The 24,517-nt window shown below is 41.0% G+C and overlaps 1 protein-coding gene across 1 annotated transcript in view; it reads left to right on the top strand.

The window, feature by feature from the left end:
* Window positions 1–24,517, top strand: part of pan3 (poly(A) specific ribonuclease subunit PAN3) — a 119,974-nt gene that overhangs the window by 76,456 nt on the left and 19,001 nt on the right. The window contains exons 8-15 of the mRNA XM_067986002.1: window positions 1,278–1,335; window positions 3,398–3,556; window positions 4,007–4,123; window positions 11,591–11,692; window positions 13,522–13,687; window positions 14,542–14,629; window positions 18,312–18,451; window positions 23,502–23,631. Coding sequence (XP_067842103.1) covers window positions 1,278–1,335; window positions 3,398–3,556; window positions 4,007–4,123; window positions 11,591–11,692; window positions 13,522–13,687; window positions 14,542–14,629; window positions 18,312–18,451; window positions 23,502–23,631 — 960 coding nt within the window. The remainder of the gene's footprint in view (window positions 1–1,277; window positions 1,336–3,397; window positions 3,557–4,006; window positions 4,124–11,590; window positions 11,693–13,521; window positions 13,688–14,541; window positions 14,630–18,311; window positions 18,452–23,501; window positions 23,632–24,517) is intronic.

Here is a 24,517-nt window from a genome sequence, read left to right as displayed (position 1 = left end):
TTTTGTATTCAAAATATGAAATCTAATCCTAAAATAATCTGTGCAATTTCCTGATACTTGGCAGCACTTAATTACTGTATAACAACCATAGATTAAATTGTTGTATTTCATGGGAAATCACTCGCGCAAGAGGCGAACGCTGAGGCTTCCAACTCTGGGCCTAAGCAAATAGACAAGTTCATCTACAAAGAAAAAAATTGTGTGTGTGCTTATACACCTTTCATGGCCTCAGGATGTTCCAAAGCGCTTCACAGCCAATGAAGTACTTTTTGAAATGTAGTCATGGTTGTAATGTAGAGAAATGCCGCAGCCAATTAGTGTACAGCCAGGTCTTACAAACAGCAACGTGATAATTGATCCGATACGTAGTTTGTGATTTTGGTTGAGGGATAAATGTTGGCCAGGGCATTGGAAGAACTCCCCAACCCTTTTTCACATAGTGCCACGGGATATTTTACGGGCCCTCAGTTTTACGTCTCATCTGAAAGATGGCTTCTTCACCAGTACAGCACTTCCTCAGTAATGCACTGAACTATCAGCCTAGATTATGTGCTCAAGTCTTTGGAGTGGGGCTTGAACCTACAACTTTCTGACTTAGAGATGAGAATGGATGATGGGAGATGTGAACAGAGACATTGGGCTGAATGTCACTGAGGTAGGGTGGAGTGGAAGCAGATTGCAGGGTCTTATAAAGGGATTGATGGAAAATGTGGCACACAGTTACCACACAACAGTGATTCCAAGACATTCTGAGGAAGGAAAGATTTGAGAAAGTAGTAATTTGGAGAGGGTGGGGAAAGGTTTAACGTTTTATGGTTGGGAAGAATGACTGTTTTGAAGGAGCTTGGGACAATGCTGGAGGATAGTGTACGATTGATGTTGGCAAGCAGGGTACTGAGGAGGGGAAGTTGAGTGATCAGGTGCTGGAAGGGGTAATGTTGGGAGCAAGTCATTTATTTCATAGTGAGTGCAGGGTGGAACTTTGAAATTAGCATTAGGTTGAGGAGTTGGGGGAGTGGTGATGAAGGAAGAGGGAATGAACGAGGGGGTGGGAGGCCAGAGTTGTCTGAAGTACATAAGTTCCTCACATTTAAAATGTAGAGAGGATGGAGGGAGCAGAGGTCTTGGGAAAATATGTATTTTGCCACTTCACAGTGCAGGATGTTAGTGAATCAGCATGTTGTCATTATGCCACTCATACATTTGCTCTTAACTGGAGTGGATAAAGTTATAAGTGATGAAACCAATCTGTGTAATTTATTAATATTTCTTTGTAGGAGTTGATCCACAAGCATTTAATAACTATGGCACAGATTGACCAAACCGAAAATCCAGGTAAGATGGGTCTTACACATTTGACACTAGCTTTGTAGAATTCAACAAGGGTCTGTCCCTACAATGTATTTTTGTGTTTGCAACATATGCCCACCTAAAACAATATTTTTTATATTTACCAGGGTAATTTAAAGTTATAATTTCTAAAATCTTTGTTCTGCTCGGAGTGGAAAAAAGAGTAGTCTTCTGAATAGAAATTGAGTATTGCAGCTAAGACTAATTGTGAAATACAGTAGGATTTTCAGACTGTCAACAAGTAAATAGTTCTCACAACCATACCAACATAAACAAACTGCACATTTTTTTTTAGATTGTGCAAATTTAAATTGCCCACATAATGCATAGTTTTAGTAGTGCTACAGGTCCAGACGTTAGTGTACAAATCCAGTGCTTTCAAGTTACTTAAGCTTTGTGATTTTATTTTTCCACAGTTCACAGTGCTGAAAAATTATAGGGCGTTAATGCACGCTAATATAAGAAAGCATTAGTCATTTTAGCTATCACAATGATCCAATTAAAGAAAAAGGAAAATGAATTCACCACTTTTAGTGTAGTTAGATGCCTATTTGGGCTTTGCAACTTCAGTGAGCATTCGACTTCTGTGGCTGGTGGCATGATAACAGAGCAAAGACTATCATCCATAAATGTTAGCTTATATGCAATGCAAATATAATATTTGAAACATAATCAATGTTCGATCATAGAATTTTTATCACGCGTTTGGCTTAAACAGGGTTTTAAAATTGGTGCACCTTTTATTAGCCCGTGCAAAAACTCAAATATTATACATATAAATATATATATAAAAAATATAAATATATTTATATGTTCAAGCCAAAGAAGGTGATATTAAGAGAGAAAGAGGTGCATTTTAAGGGGGATTTTAAAGGGTAAGAAGGAAGTGGAAAGCGGAGGGTTTTAGGGAGTGAATTCCTGAGCATGGGGCCCAGGTGGCTGAGCAATGGTGGAGCAAAGTATTTGATGACTGTGCAATAGGCCAGAGAGACAGGAGCATAAAGTTCGAAGGTGGTGGGATTGTACTGCTGGAGGAGGTTCGAGAGGGGTAAGTGAGGCCATGAAGGGATTTAAACACAAGTGAGAATTTTAATTTGGAAGCATTGGTTGATCAAGTCATTGTAGGGCAGTGAGGACAGGGGTGATGGGTGCAGGACAGGATATGGGCAGTGGAGTTTTGGACGAAGTTTACAGAGGGTGGTGGATGGGGGGCTGTCAGGGAGAGCATTGGAATAGAGAGTCATATGCATGGATGTCAGTGTTAGCGGCACATGGGTTGAGGTGGGGCAGAAGAGGGCAAAGTTACGTAGTGGAAGTGGTTGATCTTTGTGATAGAGGATATGGGTCAGAAGTTCAGTTTGGGATCGAATAGGACACCTAGATTGCAGCCTGGTTCAGCCTAAGACAGTAACTGGGGAGAAAGATGGAATCGAAGGCAAGAGTATAGAGTTTGTGGTGGGGGCCAAAGAATCAACACATCTTCTGAAGGTGTTGATTCTTTGCTGAGGTGCTGTTCCATGATTGCTGGGTATTCTTTGGTACCTCACCTTATCTGCTATTCTTCATTTGTGAGCCTAAAGAATAAGTCTGATCCTTCCTCTCTTGACTGCGATGCACACATAGTTCCAACAGGGATCGCTAGATAGCGTTTGGAAGTGGGTACCTTGGCTGTTTCTTTTCCTACCTTTTTGACCCAGGGTTTTTTCCCCTTCCAAGCCCAGGGAAGTAGAGCCCATTTGTATCCTACTGTTATGTGGCTGAGATTAGCTAATTCAGTACAGTTCAGGAATCTAATGAGACCTTATAGAGAGTTATTTACTGAGTCTTTAGAGGAGTTTAATTTTACCTATTTAAGCAGCAGGTATTTAGCATTCGAGATTACAATAACATTTTCTGAAATGGATTTGTTAAGAATTTTAAGAATATATTCGTTTAGTGTATGTTAATCTACTTAATGAGAAAGCATATATAGTGTTTTGGTATATTTTGTGTAGGCAAGGGTTTTGTTTTCTGATTGATATGCTAATGCATGGATTGCCTGCTATAGGGTTTCCAACAGAGGTAGACAACTACCACAGTCTTTTTCATTTGGAGCCTCCACCAGCTAATCGGCTACAAAAAACAAGCAATTTTGGTTTCATTACATCCTGTTATAAAGCTATCAGTAGCAAAGATGATCTCCCATACTGCCTTCGCAGGATACATGGTAAGGAAATTCAAACTTAGTCATCCTATATTAGCTGCTTGTTGGTGTTCTATTAAGGTTGCTTCAAGTAATTATGTATTGTAGCAAAATGTTTCCATATAATTTTTTATGCTCAAGGCCAGAGATACAGGTGCTGTAGAGTGGATCACTTTTTACTTTGGGCACCCAGTGTCAGCATTTTACACACTCTAGTTAGGTAAATACAGATTAGAAGCTTAAATAATGCACTCTGGCCCTGGAAGCCCATCCTTTATCATACTAAGGTTATTTTTTCCATTGACCATAACTATCGCAATGGCCTGAGCAATGCTGCCTTTCAGTTTTATGCACCAAGAAGTAAGTTCAAACTGTGTAAATTGCACTTGGACCCTTACAATCAACTGAAATACTGGAACAGATCCCAGAGGTAAAAGGGCATGGTTTTAACCCAGTACTTGGATTACTTTCCAGGCTTTCGGCTCGTAAACACAAAGTGTATGGTCTTAGTGGACATGTGGAAGAAGTTACAACATTCAAATACAGTAACACTTAGAGAAGTATTCACCACCAAAGCATTTGGAGAACACTGTGAGTAGTTAATTTTTTTCATGTAACGGTCAACATAAGCAGTATAGTATACATTTAACTATAGTATAGACTTTAGTATAGTAAAAGGTTTAGGCAGTTTTGTTTGGTAGCGAATTGGGTTGTGGTATACATAGGATTTTTCAAAACAGTCTACGTGGCAGTCAAAGGGAGTAACTTATCTACTTCTACCAAGCATTATTGTCCTGATCTAAGAGAAAGAAAGAAACGTTTATTTGATCTAAGAGCTGATGATGACGAGCATTTTGGTCTTAATAATTTAAATTGGGACTAGCTATGATGAGTTTCTGCATAACTCTTTTCAAATTATGATATGCAAGGACCACAACATATGAAGATAGCAACTTACATGGCCCATTGTGTGAAAATTAACTTCACTGGTGTCTTGCTAGCATGGACAGTCTGTATAAATCAGTGTTTGGTGTGTTAGAGACTGTGTTGAGCTAGAGTGGGTAATCATGACTCATATGGACAGGTGCAGTCACAACATTTGAAGCTTAATAGTATCCAGGACAGAGCAGTTCACATGATTGGTGACCTTGCTGCTGGTCTCAATATCCACCCCTGGCACTGTCTGCAGTATGTACAATCTAAAAAAAATGTACTCCAGCAACTCAGTAAGGTTATTTCATCAGCATCTCCCTCCCCTGCAACCTCAACCATCAAGAAGGACAAGAGCAGTAATTTTGCGGGAACACTGTTACAAGGCGAGGGTCAACCTAGACTCATTGTTAGCACTTTTGCTTCTGAGTCAGAAGGTTGTGGCTTCACGTCCCATTTCAGAGACTTGAGCACATAATCTAGGCTCACATTTCAGTGCAGTACTGAGGGAGTGCTGCACTGTCGGAGGTTCCATCTTTCGGATGAGGCTGTCCCCTCAGGTGGACGATGCCAAATGTATGGATTGGACTGAAACTTCAGCCCAATGCCTTTTGTCTTATTTGTCTCATGGGATCAGAGGTGTGTGCATTCAGCTACAAGCCTGTTACCAAGTAAATAATCTCTTTCACTCTGCTGTTCTTCATGAAACAAATTTGCAGCAGGCTGTAGTGTGGTATATAAACATACGGGTTGGGAATCACTGCATCATACAATGACTTAGATCATCGACAGATGGGGTTGCCCAGTAATAAATCTTGTGCAACGTTCCAGAACAAGAGATTGCAAGTAAACCTTGGCAGGCAAATTTTATTTTGATTCTGGATTATTGAGCCATAACACTAGGTGGTCTATCAGTCTCCTGAAACAGGAAATTCTTTTTCACTTTTCATGATTTCAGCTGTAAAAAGAATAGTTGTGGTCTGTAGTAATCCTTTACTGTTTAGACTTTCTTGCTCTGAGCATCAATCAATTCTTTCAGATTCCATACAGACAATGCCTGTTGCTTCGAGGGCAGGTATGAAAGACTGCTCCTTACAGCCTTTGATAGTTTAGCTGCTGAGGGGACTAACAACCAAATAAGGTTTCCTTACTTCACTGACTAGTGTCTTGCTAGCATCTTAAAGAACATTCACCTTAAAAACACATAATGCTAAATGAAGAAGCCTTGTACATTGGTATTACGATTGTAACTGCTACCTGTTGGAGTGCAAGATTCAAACTGTTCTAACTTATGTTTGCTGCTTACTTAAGTTCTGCCCTTGGTTAGAATTTCAGTTGCCCTAGTCGCATTGAGCTTCATTAAGACTTGCACTTGCTCCAACTTGAGCCTGCAGAGTTAATGGGCTTTATGCTCTGTTGATCGTTAGAAGAGCTTCATTATTCTTGCCTAAAATTTATCGGCATTTAATTTATCTTGGTTATTACAATGCAAGTTTTTTCTATCACCATAGACTCCTTCCATTATAAGAAAATATCACAAGACTTTAGTATAGTAAAAGGTTTAGGCAGTTTTGTTTGGTAGCGAATTGGGTTGTGGTATACATAGGATTTTTCAAAACAGTCTACGTGGCAGTCAAAGGGAGTAACTTATCTACTTCTACCAAGCATTATTGTCCTGATCTAAGAGAAAGAAAGAAACGTTTATTTGATCTAAGAGCTGATGATGACGAGCATTTTGGTGCTGCATCTGTCTTTACCAAGGAAGAAGATGCTGCCCACAGTCTCAGTAAAGGAAGGTGCAGTGGAGATACTGGATGGGCTAAAATTGATGAGGTACTAGCAAGGCTAGTTGTACTTAAAGTGGATAAGTCAACCGGTCCAGGTAGGATGCATCCTAGGTTGCTGAGGGAAGTAAGGGTGGAAATTGCGGAGGTACTGGCCATAATTTTCCAAACATCCTTAGATATGGGGGTGGTGCCAGAGGACTGGAGTATTGCAAATGTTACACCCTTGTTCAAAAAAGGGTGTAAGGATAAACCCAGCAACTATAGGCCAGTCAGTTTAACCTCAGTGGTGGGGAAACTTTTAGAAATGATGATCCGGGACAGAATTAGCAGTCACTTGGAAAAGTGTGGAATGATTAGGGAAACCCAGCACGGATTTGTTAAAGTCAAATTGTGTTTAACTAACCTGATAGAGTTTTTTGATGAGGTAACAGAAGAGGATAGATGAGGGCAATGCAGCTGATGTGGTGTATATGGGCTTTCAAAAGGCATTTGATAAAGTGACGCATGGTAGGCTTATCAAGATTGCGGCTCATGGAATAAAGGGGGCAGTAGCAACATGGATACAGAGTTGGCTAAGTAACAAGAAACAGAGAGTAGTGGTGAACGGTTGTTTTTTGGACTGGAGGAACCCAGTACTGGGGAACACCACTACTGAGTTCCCCAGTACTGGGACCTCTGCTTTTCTTGATATATATTAATGACTTGGACTTGGGTGTACAGGGCACAATTTCTAAATTTGCAAATGACACAAAACTTGGAAAGGTAATGAGGATAGTTATGGACTTCAAGAGGATATAGACAGGTGGTAGCATGGGTGGACATGTGACAGATGAAATTTAACGCAGAAAAATGCGAGGTGATACATTTCGGTAGGAAGAATGAGGAGAGGCAATATAAACTAAAGGGCACAATTCTAAAAGGGGTGAAGGAAGAGAGAGATCTGGGGGTATATGTACACAAATCATTGAAGGTGGCAGGGCAGGTTGAAAAAGCAGTTAAAAAAGCATACGGGATCAATAGAGGCATAGAGTACAAAAGTAAGGAAGTCATGATGAACCTTTATAAAACAATGGTTCGGCCACAGCTAGAGTATTGTGTCCAGTTAGGCAAGATGTGAAGGGGATACGGAAGAGATTTACTAGAATGATTACAGAGATGAGGGACTTTAGTTACATGGATGGACTGGAGAAGCTGGGGTTGTTCTCCTTGGAACAGAGACGATTGAGAGAGGATTTGATAGAGGTATTCAAAATCATGAAGGGTCTAGACAGTGTAGGTAGAGAGAAACTGTTCCCATTGGCAGAAGAGTCAAGAACCAGAGGGCATAGATTTAAGGTGATTGGCAAAAGAACCAAAGATGACATGAGGAAAACATTTTTTACACAGCGAGTGGTTAGGATCTGGAATGCAAAGCCCGAGGGGGTGGTGGAGGCAGATTCAATCATGGCCTTCAAAAGGGAACTTGAAAGGAAAAAATTTGCAGGGCTACGGGGATAGGGCAGGGGAGTGGGACTAGCTGGATCGAACCACAGAAAAGATACAGCACAGAAGGGGGCCATTCGGCCCATCATGTCCGCGCTGGCTTGACGAACAACCAGGTTGCCCATTCCATCCCACCTTCCAGCACCCGGTCTGTAGCCCTGCAACTTACAGCACTTTAAAAAGTACCTGGACCTGCACCTAAAGAGTTGAGGTCCTTGCCTCTACCACCAATTCGAGCAGCGAATTCCATACACCCACCACCCTCTGGGTAAAAAAAGTTTTTCCTCATGTCCCCTCTAATCTTTCCGACAATCAGCTTAAATCTATGTCCTCTAGTTCTTGAACTCTCCGCTAGGGGAAACAGGTACTTCCTGTCTACTCTATCTGGGCCGCTCATAATTTTGTACACCTCAATCAAATCTCCCCTCAGCCTCCTCTGCTCCAAGGAAAACAACCCCAGCCTATCCAATCTCTCCTCGTAGCTGCAATTTTCAAGCCCTGGCAACATTCTTGTAAATCTTCTCTGCACTCTCTCCAGAGCAATTACGTCCTTCCTGTAATGTGGTGACCAGAACTGCACACAATACTCCTGCTGTGGTCTTACCAGTGTTTTATACAGTTCCATCATTACATCCCTGCTTTTGTATTCTATACCTCAGCTAATAACGGAGAGCATTCCGTATGCCTTCTTCACAACCTTATCTACCTGTACTGCCACCTTCAGGGACCTGTGCACATGCACTCCAAGTTCTCTCACTTCCTCTACCCCTCTCAATATAGTCCCATTTACTGCGTATTCCCTTTTACTGTTTGCCCTCCCTAAGTGCATTACCTCACACTTCTCCGGGTTGAACTCCATTTGCCACTTTTCTGCCCACTCCTCCAACCCATTGATATCTTCTTGGATTCTACAGCTATCCTCTTCACTATCGACTACACGGCCAATTTTTGTGCCGTCTGCAAATTTGCCAATCATGCCCCCTACATTCAAGTGCAAATCATTAATATATACCACAAACAGCAAGGGACCCAACACAGCCCTGTGGCACATCACTGGAAACGGATTTCAATTCGCAAAGACATCCATCGACTTTTACCATTTGTTTCCTGTTACTGAGGCAATTTTGGATTCAATTTGCCACATTTCCCTGTATCTCATGGGCTTTTACATTTCTGACCAGTCTGCCATGTGGGATCTTATCAAATGCCTTACTAAAATCCATGTAGACAACATCCACTGCACTACCCTCATCAATCCTCCTTGTCACTTCCTCAAAGAATTCAATCAGATTTGTAAGGCATGAGCTTCCCTGAACAAATCCATGTTGACGATCCCTGATTAAACCATGCCTTTCGAAGTGACAGTTTATCCTATCTCTCAGTATTGATTCTAATAGTTTGCCCACCACCGAGGTGAAACTGTCCGGCCTATAATTGTTCGGCCTTTCCCTCGTACCCTTTTTAAACAATGGTACTACATTTGCAGTCCTCCGGTACCTCCCCTGTATCGAGTGAGGATTGGAAAATGATCCTCAGAGCATCTGCTATTTCCTCCCTGGCTTCCTTCCTGGATCCCCGGATTGCTCTTGCATAGAGCCGGTGCGGACTCGCTGGGCCGAATGGCCTCCTTCCATGCTGTAATCTTTCTATGATTCTATTCTAAGCTGGCCTAATAGCAGTTCAGAGTTTTCTACCTCAGTATTTTGTAATGTTTTGGATAATCTATGTGGAGGAATGACTGTCAGATTGTCTACATTGGGCAAGGTCTTCCTCATTTTTTTGAAATCCCAGTAACATAAGGATAAAAGAGAACAGAGGATTCAGCCCATCAGACTTCTGTTTCCATAGACCATATATAATCTACAATAATATCCTTTAGGAAGGATTGGGAATAAATATTTTTGGATTTTTTTTATTCGTTCGTGGAATGTGGGCGTCACTGGCGAGGCCAGCATTTATTGCCCATCCCTAATTGCCCTTGAGAAAGTGGTGGTGAGCCACCTTCTTGAACCGCTGCAGTCCGTATGATGAAGGTTCTCCCACAGTGCTGTTAGGAAGGGAGTTCCAGGATTTTGACCCAGCAACGATGAAGGAACGGTGATATATTTCCAAATCGGGATGGTGTGTGACTTGGAGGGGAACGTGCAGGTGGTGTTGTTCCCATGTACCTGCTGCTCTTGTCCTTCTAGGTGGTAGAGGTCGTGGGTTTGGGAGGTGCTGTTGAAGAAGCCTTGGCGAGTTGCCACAGTGCGCTGGTGGTGAAGGGAGTGAATGTTTAGGGTGGAGGATCGGGTGCCAATCAAGCGGGCTGCTTTGTCCTGGATGGTGTCGAGCTTCTTGAGTGTTGTTGGAGCTGCACTCATCCAGGCAAGTGGAGAGTATTCCATCACACTCCTGACTTGTGCCTTGTAGATGGTGGAAAGGCTTTGGGGAGTCAGGAGGTGAGTCACTCGCCGCAGAATACCCAGCCTCTGACCTGCTCTTGTAGCCACAGTATTTATATAGCTGGTCCAGTTAAGTTTCTGGTCAATGGTGACCCCCAGGATGTTGATGGTGGGGGATTCGGCGATGGTAATGCTGTTGAATGTCAAGGTGAGGTGGTTAGACACTCTCTTGTTGGAGATGGTCATTGCCTGGCACTTGTCTGGCGTGAATGTTACTTGCCACATAATCAGCCCAAGCCTGGATGTTGTCCAGGTCGTGCTGCGTGCGGGCTCGGACTGCTTCATTATCTGAGGGGTTGCGAATGGAACTGAACACTGTGCAATCGTCAGCAAACATCCCCATTTCTGACCTTATGATGGAGGGAAGGTCATTGATGAAGCAGCTGAAGATGGTTGGGCCGAGGACATTGCCCTGAGGAACTCCTGCAGCAATGTCCTGGGGCTGAGATGATTGGCCTCCAACAACCACTACCATCTTCCTTTGTGCTAGGTATGACTCCAGCCACTGGAGAGTTTTCCCCCTGATTCCCATTGACTTCAATTTTACTAGGGCTCCTTTGCAAGGTTAATAGAACAAACTTCCAGAATGTTTATCCATTTCCACTGTTTGACCCTGACCTCCTGCTCTTTGAAACCACCACCCCCCCCAAGACCGTGAGAGCATACAAACCATTATGTCCTAATGAAGTACTTGATCATCACAGTCTGTATAATCACCAGTCATTCATCTGGCTACTTTTCTACAAGAGTTAATCTCAGTGTCGACTGCTTCTGCTGGTCATCGCTTTTCACATATTCACAACTCTTGGAAAAAAAAAATTCTGAACTTTCTCATCTCATGAGGTTTGTTTTCATGAATAATGGTTACATGTTTCAAGAATATGCTTATCCAAATAAGATATTCTTAAAAAATTTAAATGTTTTAATAAAACCACTAATCTGGTTGAGGATAAGGTTTACTAATGTGACATCAAGGTGATATTTAGACTAGTTCAAGGTCATATTTTCACAAAAGCCAAGTGAGTTTTGTATTCCTAAGTGAAGACTTGTAATCTTCAAAGATGGCAACCCAAATACTAAGTATGTAATTTGTGAATTGACATTTTGGGAGTGTGCTACATCAGTAAGAGAAAAACTGCTGAAAGTTTGAATGTATGTTTTTACCCAGTGTTTACATTTACCATAATGCACAAACTGCCTTGAAAATAAAATGTTTTGTAGTAAATCTCTTTTGTTTCTGAGGCTTCTTTTTCTTCATTTATATGTTGCGTTTCCCATCAAGTATTATGGTCCCTGAGTTAAAGAAAAGATAAGAAAAGCAAGCATTTGAAACTTGGGATTTTTTCTGATGAGAGCTATAATAAACTGCAAGTTCAATTTTTCTATGTAGATTTTATTGGTTGCTTTGTCTACAGCACTTGTATTTGCTTATGACTTCCATGCTGGAGCAGAGACGATGATGAGCAGGCACTTCAATGACCCCAGTGCTGATGCCTATTTCACTAAAAGGAAATGGGGTAAGCAGAAATAAATTTTGAATTAAAATACCTCTTGGCCTATTATATTAAAACCTAGGTGGTAAAAATAGATGGCTTTCAATACTTTCCTATCACAAATGAACACTAACAAGTAGGGTGAACCTACCTGGAGCAGCAGTGAAAAGCTTGCTATGTGATGTTAGGCTACATGGTTTTAGCTGGCTAACTCTGGCAGCATCTTGTCCCAGGCTGTGGCTAAGCTTTCTGGGTTTAGGTAAGAAAAGTGCGTCCCCACAGGGTGCGAGGAAGAGAATGTGTCCTCCATATCAGCCAAACAAAAACCATGTGGATTTCTCAGGATTTTAATTGGGAAACTCATAAGTATGGCTATCGGTTTCCACATGTGTCTAATAACTGATCAAGAAAATAGCTTTGCGTTAGTATTTGGAAACTTAGATTTATGAAAGAAACGTGTTATTGTAAAACACAGTTTTAAATGATTTTGAGTGCATCTTTAAATTGGCTGAGAATCATTGCAAGAAGGATTATAGAATTGTGTAGAATCTACTATATCTGAAGTGTAATGAGTCCAGGGAAGTTACTTAAACAAGAAACTTCAAACCTTCCTGCAAAGACCTGTGGTAGTTTGACTGCTAATCATTGCAAGAAAGAAATGTGGGTGAGCCACAAGGAAATAGAAACAAAACTACAAACAAGGAATTAAATCTGCTAGGTAAATTTAGTTCCATGTCACCCGTTACTCCATGCTACCAAATTGATGTAGTTGACAGTTGAGAATTGGGACTCGTGGTTAAGTGGTTAAGTCACATGTTCCTTCGGTCAGACACTGTGGGCAGTAAACTTGTCTTATCTTGCCAAGCCATCTGCTGTCCTTGTCCATGAATTTTATTTGTAAGGGATGTGGTAGCAAATTTTCTTCTAGTTTAACAGATGACCAATACGTTGCTTCAGCTTCAAGCTGATTCTCATTTAGAACACCTGCACGAAGCTAACATTGTGGCTGCCTTAGACCCCTACTTATCCACCACCTGAAAAGGAAATGCAAAAACGCATAAAATATAGATTGTGCTGTTGCATAGTACTGTACTTTATTCTAATTAACATAAATAGTATGGCACTTCACCATTAATAGAGTGCTACTTTTGCTCTGTTTTTCGCTGCCCATCCTTTTAGGTTTCCATTTGCACCTGGAGCTGCTATAATGATTTATGTTTCAGAACAGACGTATACGTCGGGAATCCATTTATGTAGGAGTTGGTACTTTGGAATGGCCTGTTAGGTTAATCGAGATTTACGAACTGGTATTCAAGCACCTATGAGTTAGCCTCGAGGCAGGTTCAAAGCATTGATATTTACGTAAATGAAGGCAGCTACTCTGGAGTGCAGGCTGCCTCATAAATTATGTTGCTTTAGTGTTAGGTCACCCTGGAAAGAAAGAACCTGCTTTTCGTGGCCTCAGGGCTTCCAAAAGTGCTTCTAAGGATATACTTTACTAAAATGATAATGCTTCTTACTCGATGCATTCAATTTTTAAGGATATTTGTGGGGACATATTTCACTTAGTTAAGCTCCTTATTAAACATAAAGCCTACATTTTTCCTCATTCATTGATTATCATCCCACCTTAGAACTGGTTGGGGACAAACTCTACGGTGGTTATCCATCCAGAAGTTATAGATTCTCTGAAGACTTACTGTCCCTCGACTCCCTGCGTAAAAATCCTGACCAGAAGCCAGTCTCCAGTTTCTTTCATTGATGATAATGTCTTGTTGTTCCTTCATTTTACCCCTGCTGGCACCGAATTACATAGCGAAAATACAAAAGGGTATTCCTGATGTTTATCCTAGGCCAACATGATGGACCTCTCCCTCGCCAACATGCAGGATTACTGCCAGAATCGCTTATCTGGGCCTACATCGTCCAATTGAGCTCAGCACTGCGGACCATTCATACAGCAGGACTGGCCTGTCGTGTCATGGATCCAACAAAGATTCTCATAACGGGTAAAACCAGGTAAAACTGAGAGTTAAGATGCTTTAGTCCAGAACCAATTTTTCTTTTTTAAAATTTGTATTTTTTTTAAATATTCAGAATTGCTTAAATATTTGCTACATCCAACAAATATTGGGACTGTGCTTATATTTATTTATTGGCCTGTAAATTATTCTATTTGTTTACATTTATGAAGAAGCATGGAAAAATGAACCCAGTAGTAGTGCAACATGCTTATTTCTTGTAATTTTTTTAAGTTTAAAATGGATTTATGGCTTGATTTATTGAATGAAACTCAATTGTGGGGGGTTGCAAATGTTGTCAAATTATTTAGTTTTGTAGTATGAATTTTAAGAGAGACTTTTTCAGGACAGGATCATTATTAAGCTAAAAAAATTGTCACCTTCACAGAAAATCCTAAGAAACTTGGGGGCCTTCACTCATTCAACTGTGTAAGACACACTTAGGTATCAACTTTTAACCCCTGATCTGTCTTTGCATCTTCTTTAAAACCATCTTGATTTTATCCAGTGATTTTTGTCCTTGATTTGTGTTGTACAAACATTTTAATTTTTTCTTCCTCTTCTCAGATTTTTGCACATTTTTATCTTGAACCATATGCCAAATTTTAACCTTCACATTGTCAGTGATTTAACAACAGTTAGCAGACTGCAATTAATTATTCAGTATCGTCATTATTGAAATCAACAAAATCTTGACCTGTGCGGTGTTTTGAAATTCTTTTAAATTGGCACTTGAAAGTTCAGTTTGAACAAGACAAAAGCTGAATGGGGAACATTGTTAACCTTCAAATTCAAAATTAAGTCTGAAGCCATGAAAAATTCCATTCATTCTGAAAATGTTTTTGTTCCAAGGTTACGTGTCAATTGTGTTGGAATTTTTGATGTCTTAACGTTCGACAGTAGTCAAAATAACCCACTGGGAATGATGCCTCAGTATCAGGTGAGCGCAGTTTTTAAATTGGACTCGTAAAAATTATTGCACAAATCATTTTGTCAAATGTGATCATGACCTTAGCAGTAGTGGCATCACTTCCCAGTTGAAGCAAATGCTTTAAAGTTGTTCCCTTAGCATCATCTTTAATGCTCTTGTTCCCTGCAAAACAATCTCCCATTGTTGTTTCTCCTTCTCTCATCCCTCTGTGTACCATTCATCTTCACTCCCTTAAATCAGAAAGATGAAAACTTAACTGTATATGGTGCAAAACCACTTTCATAAATCACCAGATCTGGCTTGACCACCTCAAACTTTTATCATGCTTCACTTTCTTCTACCAAAACCACCTACTGTTCCAAAATCATGGAGGCCAAAATCAACACCAGGCTCCTGTTCTGCACTTCTAATCACCTCTTAAAACCCCTTTCTCCTGCCCCCTCCACAGTTATACCCAATACCAAATGCAAGGAGCTCATGGAGTTTTAATTTTTGTCTCTAAGGTCAAGACCATCCATGTAAATACTTCTTTTCTCTCATCATCTCAGACCTCTCCACCATCACACTCATCATTACAGCCCCAAAATCTAGTCACTTTACAGTTTCTCACCCATTAAGTTTCCTTGCCATCTTTGAACTCATCTCTTTGAAGACATCCACCTCTTGTTTCTAGATCCACTGCCCACACAACTCCTAATCACCGAGCTACCACTCCCGGCTTCCATATTAGCTCACAAGTACTGTACCTCACCACTTCAAATCCACAGCAATATTCCGTTACTCAAACAACCTATCTTCAACCCATCTGTCTTCTCTAACTGTAACCACCTTAGTAACCTTTTCCTCACTAAGATCCTCAAGTGTATAATCACTTCCCAGCTCTGTGTGCATCTCTCCAGAAACTCACTGTATGCATCTCTTTAGTCTGGTTTCTGCCCATGTCACAACAGAGACTGCCTGATCAAAGTCATGCATGACATCCTCTGTGACATTGACTGTGGTGCACTTTCCCTCTTTGTGTTCTCTTTTCTGAAGCATTTAATACACTTTTTCACTCTGTCATCCTCCACTACTGCTTTTCTGTTGCCCAACTCCTTGCTTGCTTCCTATTTTACTTGGACGCAGTCATTGCATCTTTTTTCTTCCCCCCCCCCCATATTGTCACCTTGGGTTCCCTTGGCCCCCTCAGTGACATGATTCATAAATATGGTGTTAGCTTCCATTTGAATACTAATATGAATCTCTACCTCCCCACTACTTTTCTCGATCCCACAACTGCTACTATGTTGTTAGGTTTTGGATGCACCACAACGTCCTTCAACTGAACATCGGGAAGCCATAGTGTTTGGTGCTCACCAGAAACTTTCCTCCCTGGACACTGACCTAACCTTTCACTCAGGTTCAACAAGATTATGCAATATCTTAGTGTCCTACTCAATCCTGAATTGTGCTTCCAACCTCACACTGTTTCCACCACCGAGATCACTTATTTGCACCTCAGCAACATTGCCTGCCTTCAACCCTGTCTTAGCTATTTTGTTGCTTAAACCCTTATCCATTCTTTACACCTGTCCTCCTTTAAAATCCCAGCTTTTCACCCAAACTTTCAATCACCTCCCCTGGCTCAGTGTTGCAGTCCTCCTTGTTATTCCACTGCAAACTGCCTTGGGATGTTCTATATGTTAAAGGTACTATTTAAATGCAAGTGTTGATACCAACTGTAGAAGTAGTTACAAGGATTAGCTTTTTGAAGTGTAAATATGTTGTGTGATTTACTGTTTTGCCATTTTTGCGAGTCATATTAGTTAATAGGAAGAGTTATATGATGGCCTTTGGATATCTTGTATTAGCAACGATTTCCAAGCTTTTAAAAGCTGGAAAGGAAGGGAGCTAAATAGTATTATTAATTGGTCTGATCATTTAAGTTAATTGGTACTTGATCTTTTTTAAAAGAAAATTACAGAACCGTTTTTTTCCCAAACAGTGGCTATTGAAAGATGGTATATGTACTGATGGATTGAACAAATGCCAGCTTTTAATTTGATCAGACACGTGTAAAAAGCATTAGTATACATTTGTTTACATTTTATGTGACTGATGAAGCATATTTGAGGCATGCTGAGTGTTAGCTCACTGATAAGCTTCTGACAGTTCCTGGCCTAAGTCCTGCTTTGTTCATTCCTTTTTTGAGATGTCAATCTGGAAGGGTCTGTCAGTAAAACCGCATACTTTTTTAAAAGAATCACTTTCTGGAGTCAGTAAAAATGTAATAACTTTCTGTGAGGGAGGAGGAGTGTATATATGTATAATAAACTAACAAATTCAAATTCAAGATGATCAGGTTGCATGAAACTTAGTTAACTGGAAGAATAGTATGCACTGCGGATGGTGATTGAAGGATCATACTACCAGGGCAAGTCCTTTAATCAAGTTTCCTACACTAAATTTGACATTACCGTACATCAGCTGATTGATCATTTGAAAGGTGAAAAAACTGTATGGAGGTGAGATGTCCTCTTCAAACACTTCATTGCAATTTTTCCCCTGAATTCAGGCTATATGTTAAAGTGGAACTATTTCCAGTTACGCCTGAGCATATCATGCTTTGCCATTGTGTGGTGCTGCATTTGACCATGTAAAGAAGGGGACAAAATATTGACATCCTTGATGTGTCACGTTTGAATGTAGTTCCTATTTCATACAGGGAAGCTTGTTTAGATTTTATTCAAACAGTATTTTTTGAATGTCATTAAAATGTAATTGATAAACCACAGTAGTGCTTAAAAAAATGTTGGACTGCAATACATTTGCAATTTGTCAAGCTTGTATTTTACAATATAGGTGTAGTAATAGTTTAATTCATTTTTTGAAAATATGATTCAACATTGATTTTGTTTGGGATGGAGAAATTTGTGTCAATGTGGATTGGGTTAAGCTGAGTGAATAAGTGTATAACAGTTCCAGCCCCGAGCGTAGAACTGTTAAACAGTAAAAGGATATAGTACTAATCACCCAGACCTCTCATTTCCAAAATTCATAAGTTAAACTGTTTTTCTGTTGACAAATAGGCACTGAACTAGCAATCTCATCCAGAATGGCTGGTGTAAGAAATAGGGAAAAAATCATACTGGTGTTCTGAGGTTTGGATTGAAACGTAATAAGTGGAAGGTCTAGTGTTGTATTTCAACTTGGAGAAAAACCATTATATATCTTTTTTTAAAAAGCTGCCATTGATTGTATGTGATGTGTAGTACTGTGGCTGTGTTGCTTCAGGATGAAGATATTTCTTCTGGGTGTAAGCCCTAGTTGGATTCTTGCAAGATTGTGCAATAATAGTAGTCCCGAAAGAGAGTAATGTGCAGGAGAATCTTTTCCACATTCAGAAGGTACTTAATCATCCGTGTTAGCTATGTGTGTTCGTGGCTGCTCTTGGAGGAAGGAGAACCTGCGTACAAGCAGCGGGTTTGAATGCGGGAAGAAGTAGCTGGATAATCAGTTGGTCCACGAGTGAAGAAGCAGTTTGAAGTGTGAACTTCAGACATGCAGATTAAAAACCCATGTGCAGTTTATTATGACAAAGGTTATTTACAATAGCATACATGGGCATAAACATCTATATTTTTGTTGTGAACTTGATATTTGTCATGATTTGTCAATTCAATCCCCAATTTGTGTTCTTTTCTTGCACCAGCAAGCTGATCTGATCTCTCTAGGAAAGGTGGTTTTGGCCTTAGCTTGCAACTCTGTGGCAGGAATCCAGCGAGAGAATTTACAAAAGGCTATGGAGTTGGTGTCCCTCAACTATTCTTCAGACCTGAAAAACCTAATTCTGTAAGTTATTTAGCAAAGCTGTTCCTTAATTAGCATAATCTGAAAGTTTCTGTTTTGATTGAAATATGCTAAGCTGCGGTTATATGTTCTGCCAACAGCTTGTTTTCTTCCTGTGTTAACACCTGTCATTTTTGCCTCCTTCCTTTAACAGGAGGAAGGAGAAACATGCTTTTTAGATTACAGAAAAAAAGTAGCGCGCTGAAGCAAGAATAACTTTCAAATTTCAGATCAGTTAACTCTGTTTCACTTAAGGGGCTGGTAATTTTGTTACAGCAGCCATGTAAAATTCTTAATTTCTGTTAGATTTGAGTAAATAGTTTGATTTAATCTTTAGCAGATGACTGATGCTTTGTATTTTTAAATGTCATGATTTTAATTTTATTCCTTTCCACTGCAAGTTTGGTAATTAGCTTAAAAAGTGGCCATTCTATCCCTTTTTTGTCTTCATTGAAATGAGGATTTTTCATTTAATCAGCTACTACATTCAAAATGGGAATTCCTTCCATCCCACTGGAGAAATCTGAAATATTCTCCCATTTAAGTTTCACACTTCAAGTCAGATCATCTTCCCCCGTGCCCCCCTCCCAGTTCTGCTGACCCTATGACTCATTATGAGTAGATCATAGTTCATTTTCCTTCACAAATCCAGCAGCTAACTTTTCTTTCATGTTTCTCTTCTGCCTTTTTAATTTTGGAACTTGTTTTCATCACCCCTCCCTGCAAAAGTTGATTTATTCACCCTTCTATTTTCTTGTAGTTTTTGTTGGGTTTTTGAAGGCTTTAAACTCTGATCGCACCTGATTAGCTCTGAGGTTTTTTGGAAGGATGTGCCATGCATATGTTGGAGGCTGATCCCAATTTTTTGAAACTTTTTTCCTCAACACTTTGTTTTCTGGTTTATGACAACACCTGCTTTTAAAATGTGTTTGGTCTGTTAAAGTGAAGGTATTGGAGAGCTGTGATTCTTATGTTTGGTTTGTTCCATGTAGTCACAATTTCAGTACCTGCCAAGCCTGCTAAAAACTCCAAATGAAGTTGGTGAGTCATCAGAGCTTGGGCAGATCATCTGACTTGAAGTGCAAGTGATTTTACCTTTCCCTTCCCTTCCCTTCCCTTCCCATCCTCTTCCCTCCAAAAAAAAATACAGGATGAAGAGAATTCCAATTTTGTATGTGACGGGTAAACTTCACCCACAAATACAGTAGACTACCATTATCACTGGATTCAGTCAAATCATAAGTGGCCAACATTTACTGGAAAAGCAATCTATGGTAACACTTCAAATTTTTCTTTTAAAGCACTCAACTAATTTTACATTTTAGCAATTTTTCTTTTTCTTTAAAGATAAATCCAGTGCATAAGATGCCAGTTGACTAAACTAGATCTTTTAAAATTCTAGTAATGCAGGACTATGAATTGACTAGGTCTCAGTCTTATGAGATGACTTGCCCGAGGTCTATTTGTCCTTCTGCTTTTGCCGCCTTTCTGAAATTTGGCAATAGTGAAATAAAAATCATCCTGAATGTTGCATCAGTTCCTTGAACCAAGTGGCAGGAAAGAAAGCATTGTCCTAATAAAGTTCCACCTGTTCCAAATATTTCCTCAGACACTTGCAAATGCCTATTCATTTACTCATCTCAGAAATCATCTAGTATCACCTAGACTTAACCCATAAAAATATTTAGTTTCATCTATTATAGTAGAATATATTCAAAGTATGTAATGTTTCACCAAAGATTAGATCCCTTAATAGTACAGTGACCTGTAAAAACAGGTGATTTTTTAAAACAAATGATAGTGATCTTTTAAAACAAATCACCTGCACTAAATTGCGCTCTATTCAAGAGAAAGTCTTTAAATTATCAAAAATTGGAGTGTACAACTGGGGGGAGAAAACACAATATTCACAAATGGATCTCCCCATGACATTGCTCTCGAAGTAGGGTGAGAAAGATGTGCTCAGGATGAGTTGGTAAGGGCAAGATTTGAGATTTCAGCAGGAAAGGATTTGAAGTGGGAGAGGGGGGTTGTTAGAATATAGATATAATAGAGCAACTTCTTTTTAAATAAGAGGGTCTGCCATGGCACTGGTTATGATAAGTAGCAACGTATTCTTTGCCTCCCTTGTCATTTGGTATTGCTGATTCCTTTTCTTCTTTTCCTTCTTTCATTGATGGATTGGTGGAAGGTTGGTACTTTTCCTGCCATAGATCAATGGAGGGATCCAACTAGGGGTGTAATCCAGCTTTGGGGTTGTAGATCACAGTTCAGCGCTCATTCCATCCCCAGCCTTGCCCGATGTCTGCAGCTTCAGCTGCACACAGAGATGCCTTCTCTTCCACTTCCCAACCCCTCATTCCCATTGTCTCCTCTATCCTTTCCCACTACGTCCTCGCTCTCTGCATCCACCCCTGCCTCTCTCCGCCTCTCACCCCATTTCCTCATGCTCACTCCTCTTATCTCTCCTACTTGCTCCCATTGCCTTGCCCTTACTCACACTTCCTGATCCCTTTCCTATGACCGTCCTTTCTGAGCCTTGATCTCTTCCTTACCCCTATCCATCATGCCCTCCTCTTCCTCACTCTACTATCCATCTTGCCCTGCCTTCACCAAAATCCTGCGCTCCCCACACCTCCGTTACCACCCTGAACCCTAAGGTGATTTCAAAGCTTTAAGCTGCAAAACCAGCAATTTGTTTTTAAAAAGTTTTTATTACAATAAGTGCTTTAAAGAACAAATTGCTGGATTCACAACAGTGCTGAGAAGAATCAGGAGGTTATGGGACCAGGATGCATTAGCATACAATGGGCAGTAGAGGATGCAAGTGGATGGCCTACAACCCAGTGCATAAGGCCTGAGGCCCAGAGGAGAGCAGATGAGGATGATGGTAAATATGAATGGACGGTGGGTAGGTCATGGCCCACTGTGGTAGGTTGTGGCCAGGCAAGCATTGGGAACAGTGGACGGAAAGCCTCAGGAATAAGACAAAAAAAGGGGAACAAGAGACGACCTTTGAGGCAGAGTGCAGAGACTGGCAAGCAGGTGCTTGAAAGTAAAGCGAGTAGCAGTGTGGAGTATAGTGCCACCAAGAGCTGGATTACAAATTCTTGGGTTCCTGGGCACCAAGAATATTCAGGGCCCCTCCGCACCTCCACAACCCCCACCCCTCCCCGATCCATTAAAACACATACATAGTAAAATGCATGAAGAAATATGTCTGTAGAATGTTCACACACTACATTATCAATAGACTATGCTTAAATAAAATTGCCACCTAGCGAGGACCTCATATTTGGCTACAACCCCTGGCCACAGGCCCCGTGAGTTAATCCACCCCTGGTACTATCTAGTTTCTGGAGGGCTGAAAGGTAAACAAATGGGCAGGTATGTAAACTTTACAGTTTAAAAGGAACAGCAGGCATCAGTCTGATGTGACAAAGAAATCATGAAACTGGAAATAAGTGTGAAACAGGAAGTGTGTGTCAGATTCAAAACTTTGAACATACTAAAGATTGATGCAGGATTTTTTTTGCTCTTAAAATAGGCAACATACCACAAAGCATGCAGACTTGGTTCTGAAAAATGGATGTATTCAAAGGAAAGTCATTTCAAGTTACCAAGTTTTTTTTTTAGCAAGACAACCAGACCTTTCCGTAACCAGGCACACTTATTGATGGTGGGAAAGTTTTTAGAAAAGCACTGCCAGTTACTGGCAAGGAGAAGGAAGAGAGGAAGAAGCTGACCTTGATGCTTTTTTTTAAAAAAAAAAGTACTATATGTCTGGTAATTTTTTTTTATTTGTTCATGGGATGTGGGCGTCGCTGGCAAGGCCAGCATTTATTGCCCATCCCTAATTGCCCTCGAGAAGGTGGTGGTGAGCCGCCTTCTTGAACTGCTGCAGTCCGTGTGGTGAAGGTTCTCCCGCAGTGCTGTTAGGTCGGGAGTGCCAGGATTTTGACCCAGCGATGATGAAGGAACGGCGATATATTTCCAAATCGGGATGGTGTGTGACTTGGAGGGGAACGTGCAGGTAGTGGTGTTCCCATGTGCCTGCTGCCCTTGTCCTTCTAGGTGGCAGAGGTCGCGGGTTTGGGAGGTGCTGTTGAAGAAGCCTTGGCAAGTTGCTGCAATGCATCCTGTGGATGGTACACACTGCAGCCACAGTGTGCCGGTGGTGAAGGGAGTGAATGTTTAGGGTGGTGCATGGGGTGCCAATCAAGCGGGCTGCTTTGTCCTGGATGGTGTTGAGCTTCTTGTGTTGTTGCAGCTGCACTCATCCAGGCAAGTGGGGAGTATTCCGTCACACTCCTGACCTGTGCCTTGTCGATGGTGGAAAGGCTTTGGGGAGTCACTCGCCGCAGAATACCCAGCCTCTGACCTGCTCTTGTAGCCACAGTATTTATATGGCTGGTCCAGTTAAGTTTCTGGTCAATGGTGACCCCCAGGATGATGTTGGTGGGGGATTCGGTGATGGTAATGCTGTTGAATGTCATGGGGAGGTGGTTAGAATCTCTCTTGTTGGAGATGGTCATTGCCTGGCACGAATGTTACTTGCCACTTATCAGCCCAAGCAAGGATGTTGTCCAGGTCTTGCTGCATGCGGGCACGGACTGCTTCATTATCTGAGGGGTTGCGAATGGAACTGAACACTGTGCAATCATCAGCGAACATCCCCATTTCTGACCTTATAATGGAGGGAACGTCATTGATGAAGCAGCTGAAGATGGTTGGGCCTAGGACACTGCCCTGAGGAACTCCTGCACCAAGTCCTGGGGCTGAAATGATTGGCCTCCAACAACCACTACCATCTTCCTTTGTGCTAGGTATGACTCCAGCCACAGGAGAGTTTTCCCCCTGATTCACATTGACTTCAATTTTACTAGGGCTCCTTGGTGCCACACTCAGTCAAATGATGCCTTGATGTCAAGGGCAGTCACTCACCTCACCTCTGGAATTCAGCTCTTTTGTCCATGTTTGGACCAAGGCTATGGGATATGCAGTAGATCAGAATGTAAGATGTTTATTTATTGCTTTTAACTCTTCAATCTAGGTATTTGCTGACTGATCAAAACCGACTACGCAGTGTAAATGATATTATGCCGATGATAGGTGCACGTTTTTACACCCAATTGGATGCTGCACAGATGAGAAATGATGTGATAGAAGATGATCTGATGAAGGTAAAAATTTGAGTACTAAGTTACATGTACACAGCAGTGATGAGATGACAGCAACAAACTTGAAATACTGATTTTCTTTAGAAGTGTACATTGTAAATGCTCATGCATGGGGTGTTTTAACACCTTTTATTGATGTTTACAATCTAAAACATTTTTTAAATTTTTACCTTCCATATACCAAACTAGAATATAAAAACAGGGAAGTATTGCTGCAGTTATATAAGGTATTGGTGAGACCGCACCTGGAATACTGCATACAGTTTTGGTCTCCATACTTAAGAAAAGACATACTTGCTCTCAAGGCAGTACAAAGAAGGTTCACTCGGTTAATCCCGGGGATGAGGGGGCGGACATATGAGGAGAGGTTGAGTAGATTGGGACTCTACTCATTGGAGTTCAGAAGAATGAGAGGCGATCTTATTGAAACATATAAGATTGTGAAGGGGCTTGATCGGGTGGATGTGGTAAGGATGTTCCCAAGGATGGGTGAAACTAGAACTAGGGGGCATAATCTTAGAATAAGGGGATGCTCTTTCAAAACTGAGATGAGGAGAAACTTCTTCACTCAGAGGGTAGTAGGTCTGTGGAATTTGCTGCCCCAGGAAGCTGTGGAAGCTACATCATTAAATAAATTCAAAGCAGAAATAGACAGTTTCCTAGAAGTAAAGGGAATTGGGGGTTACGGGGAGCGGGCAGGAAATTGGACATGAATTTATATTTGAGGTTAGGATCAGATCAGCCATGATCTTATTGAATGGCGGAGCAGGCTCGAGGGGCCGATTGGCCTACTCCTGCTCCTATTTCTTATGTTCTTATGTAAAGCAAACCTGTATAATCAGGAAATTGTATGAAGTTTTATCCCTTTAAGTAACATGGGCTGAAACCT

The sequence above is a fragment of the Heptranchias perlo genome, chromosome 6 (assembly GCF_035084215.1).
Source record: "Heptranchias perlo isolate sHepPer1 chromosome 6, sHepPer1.hap1, whole genome shotgun sequence".
Lineage (NCBI taxonomy): Eukaryota > Metazoa > Chordata > Chondrichthyes > Hexanchiformes > Hexanchidae > Heptranchias > Heptranchias perlo.
Note: the sequence above shows the minus strand (reverse complement) of the source record. Positions and strands in the feature narration are given on the sequence as shown.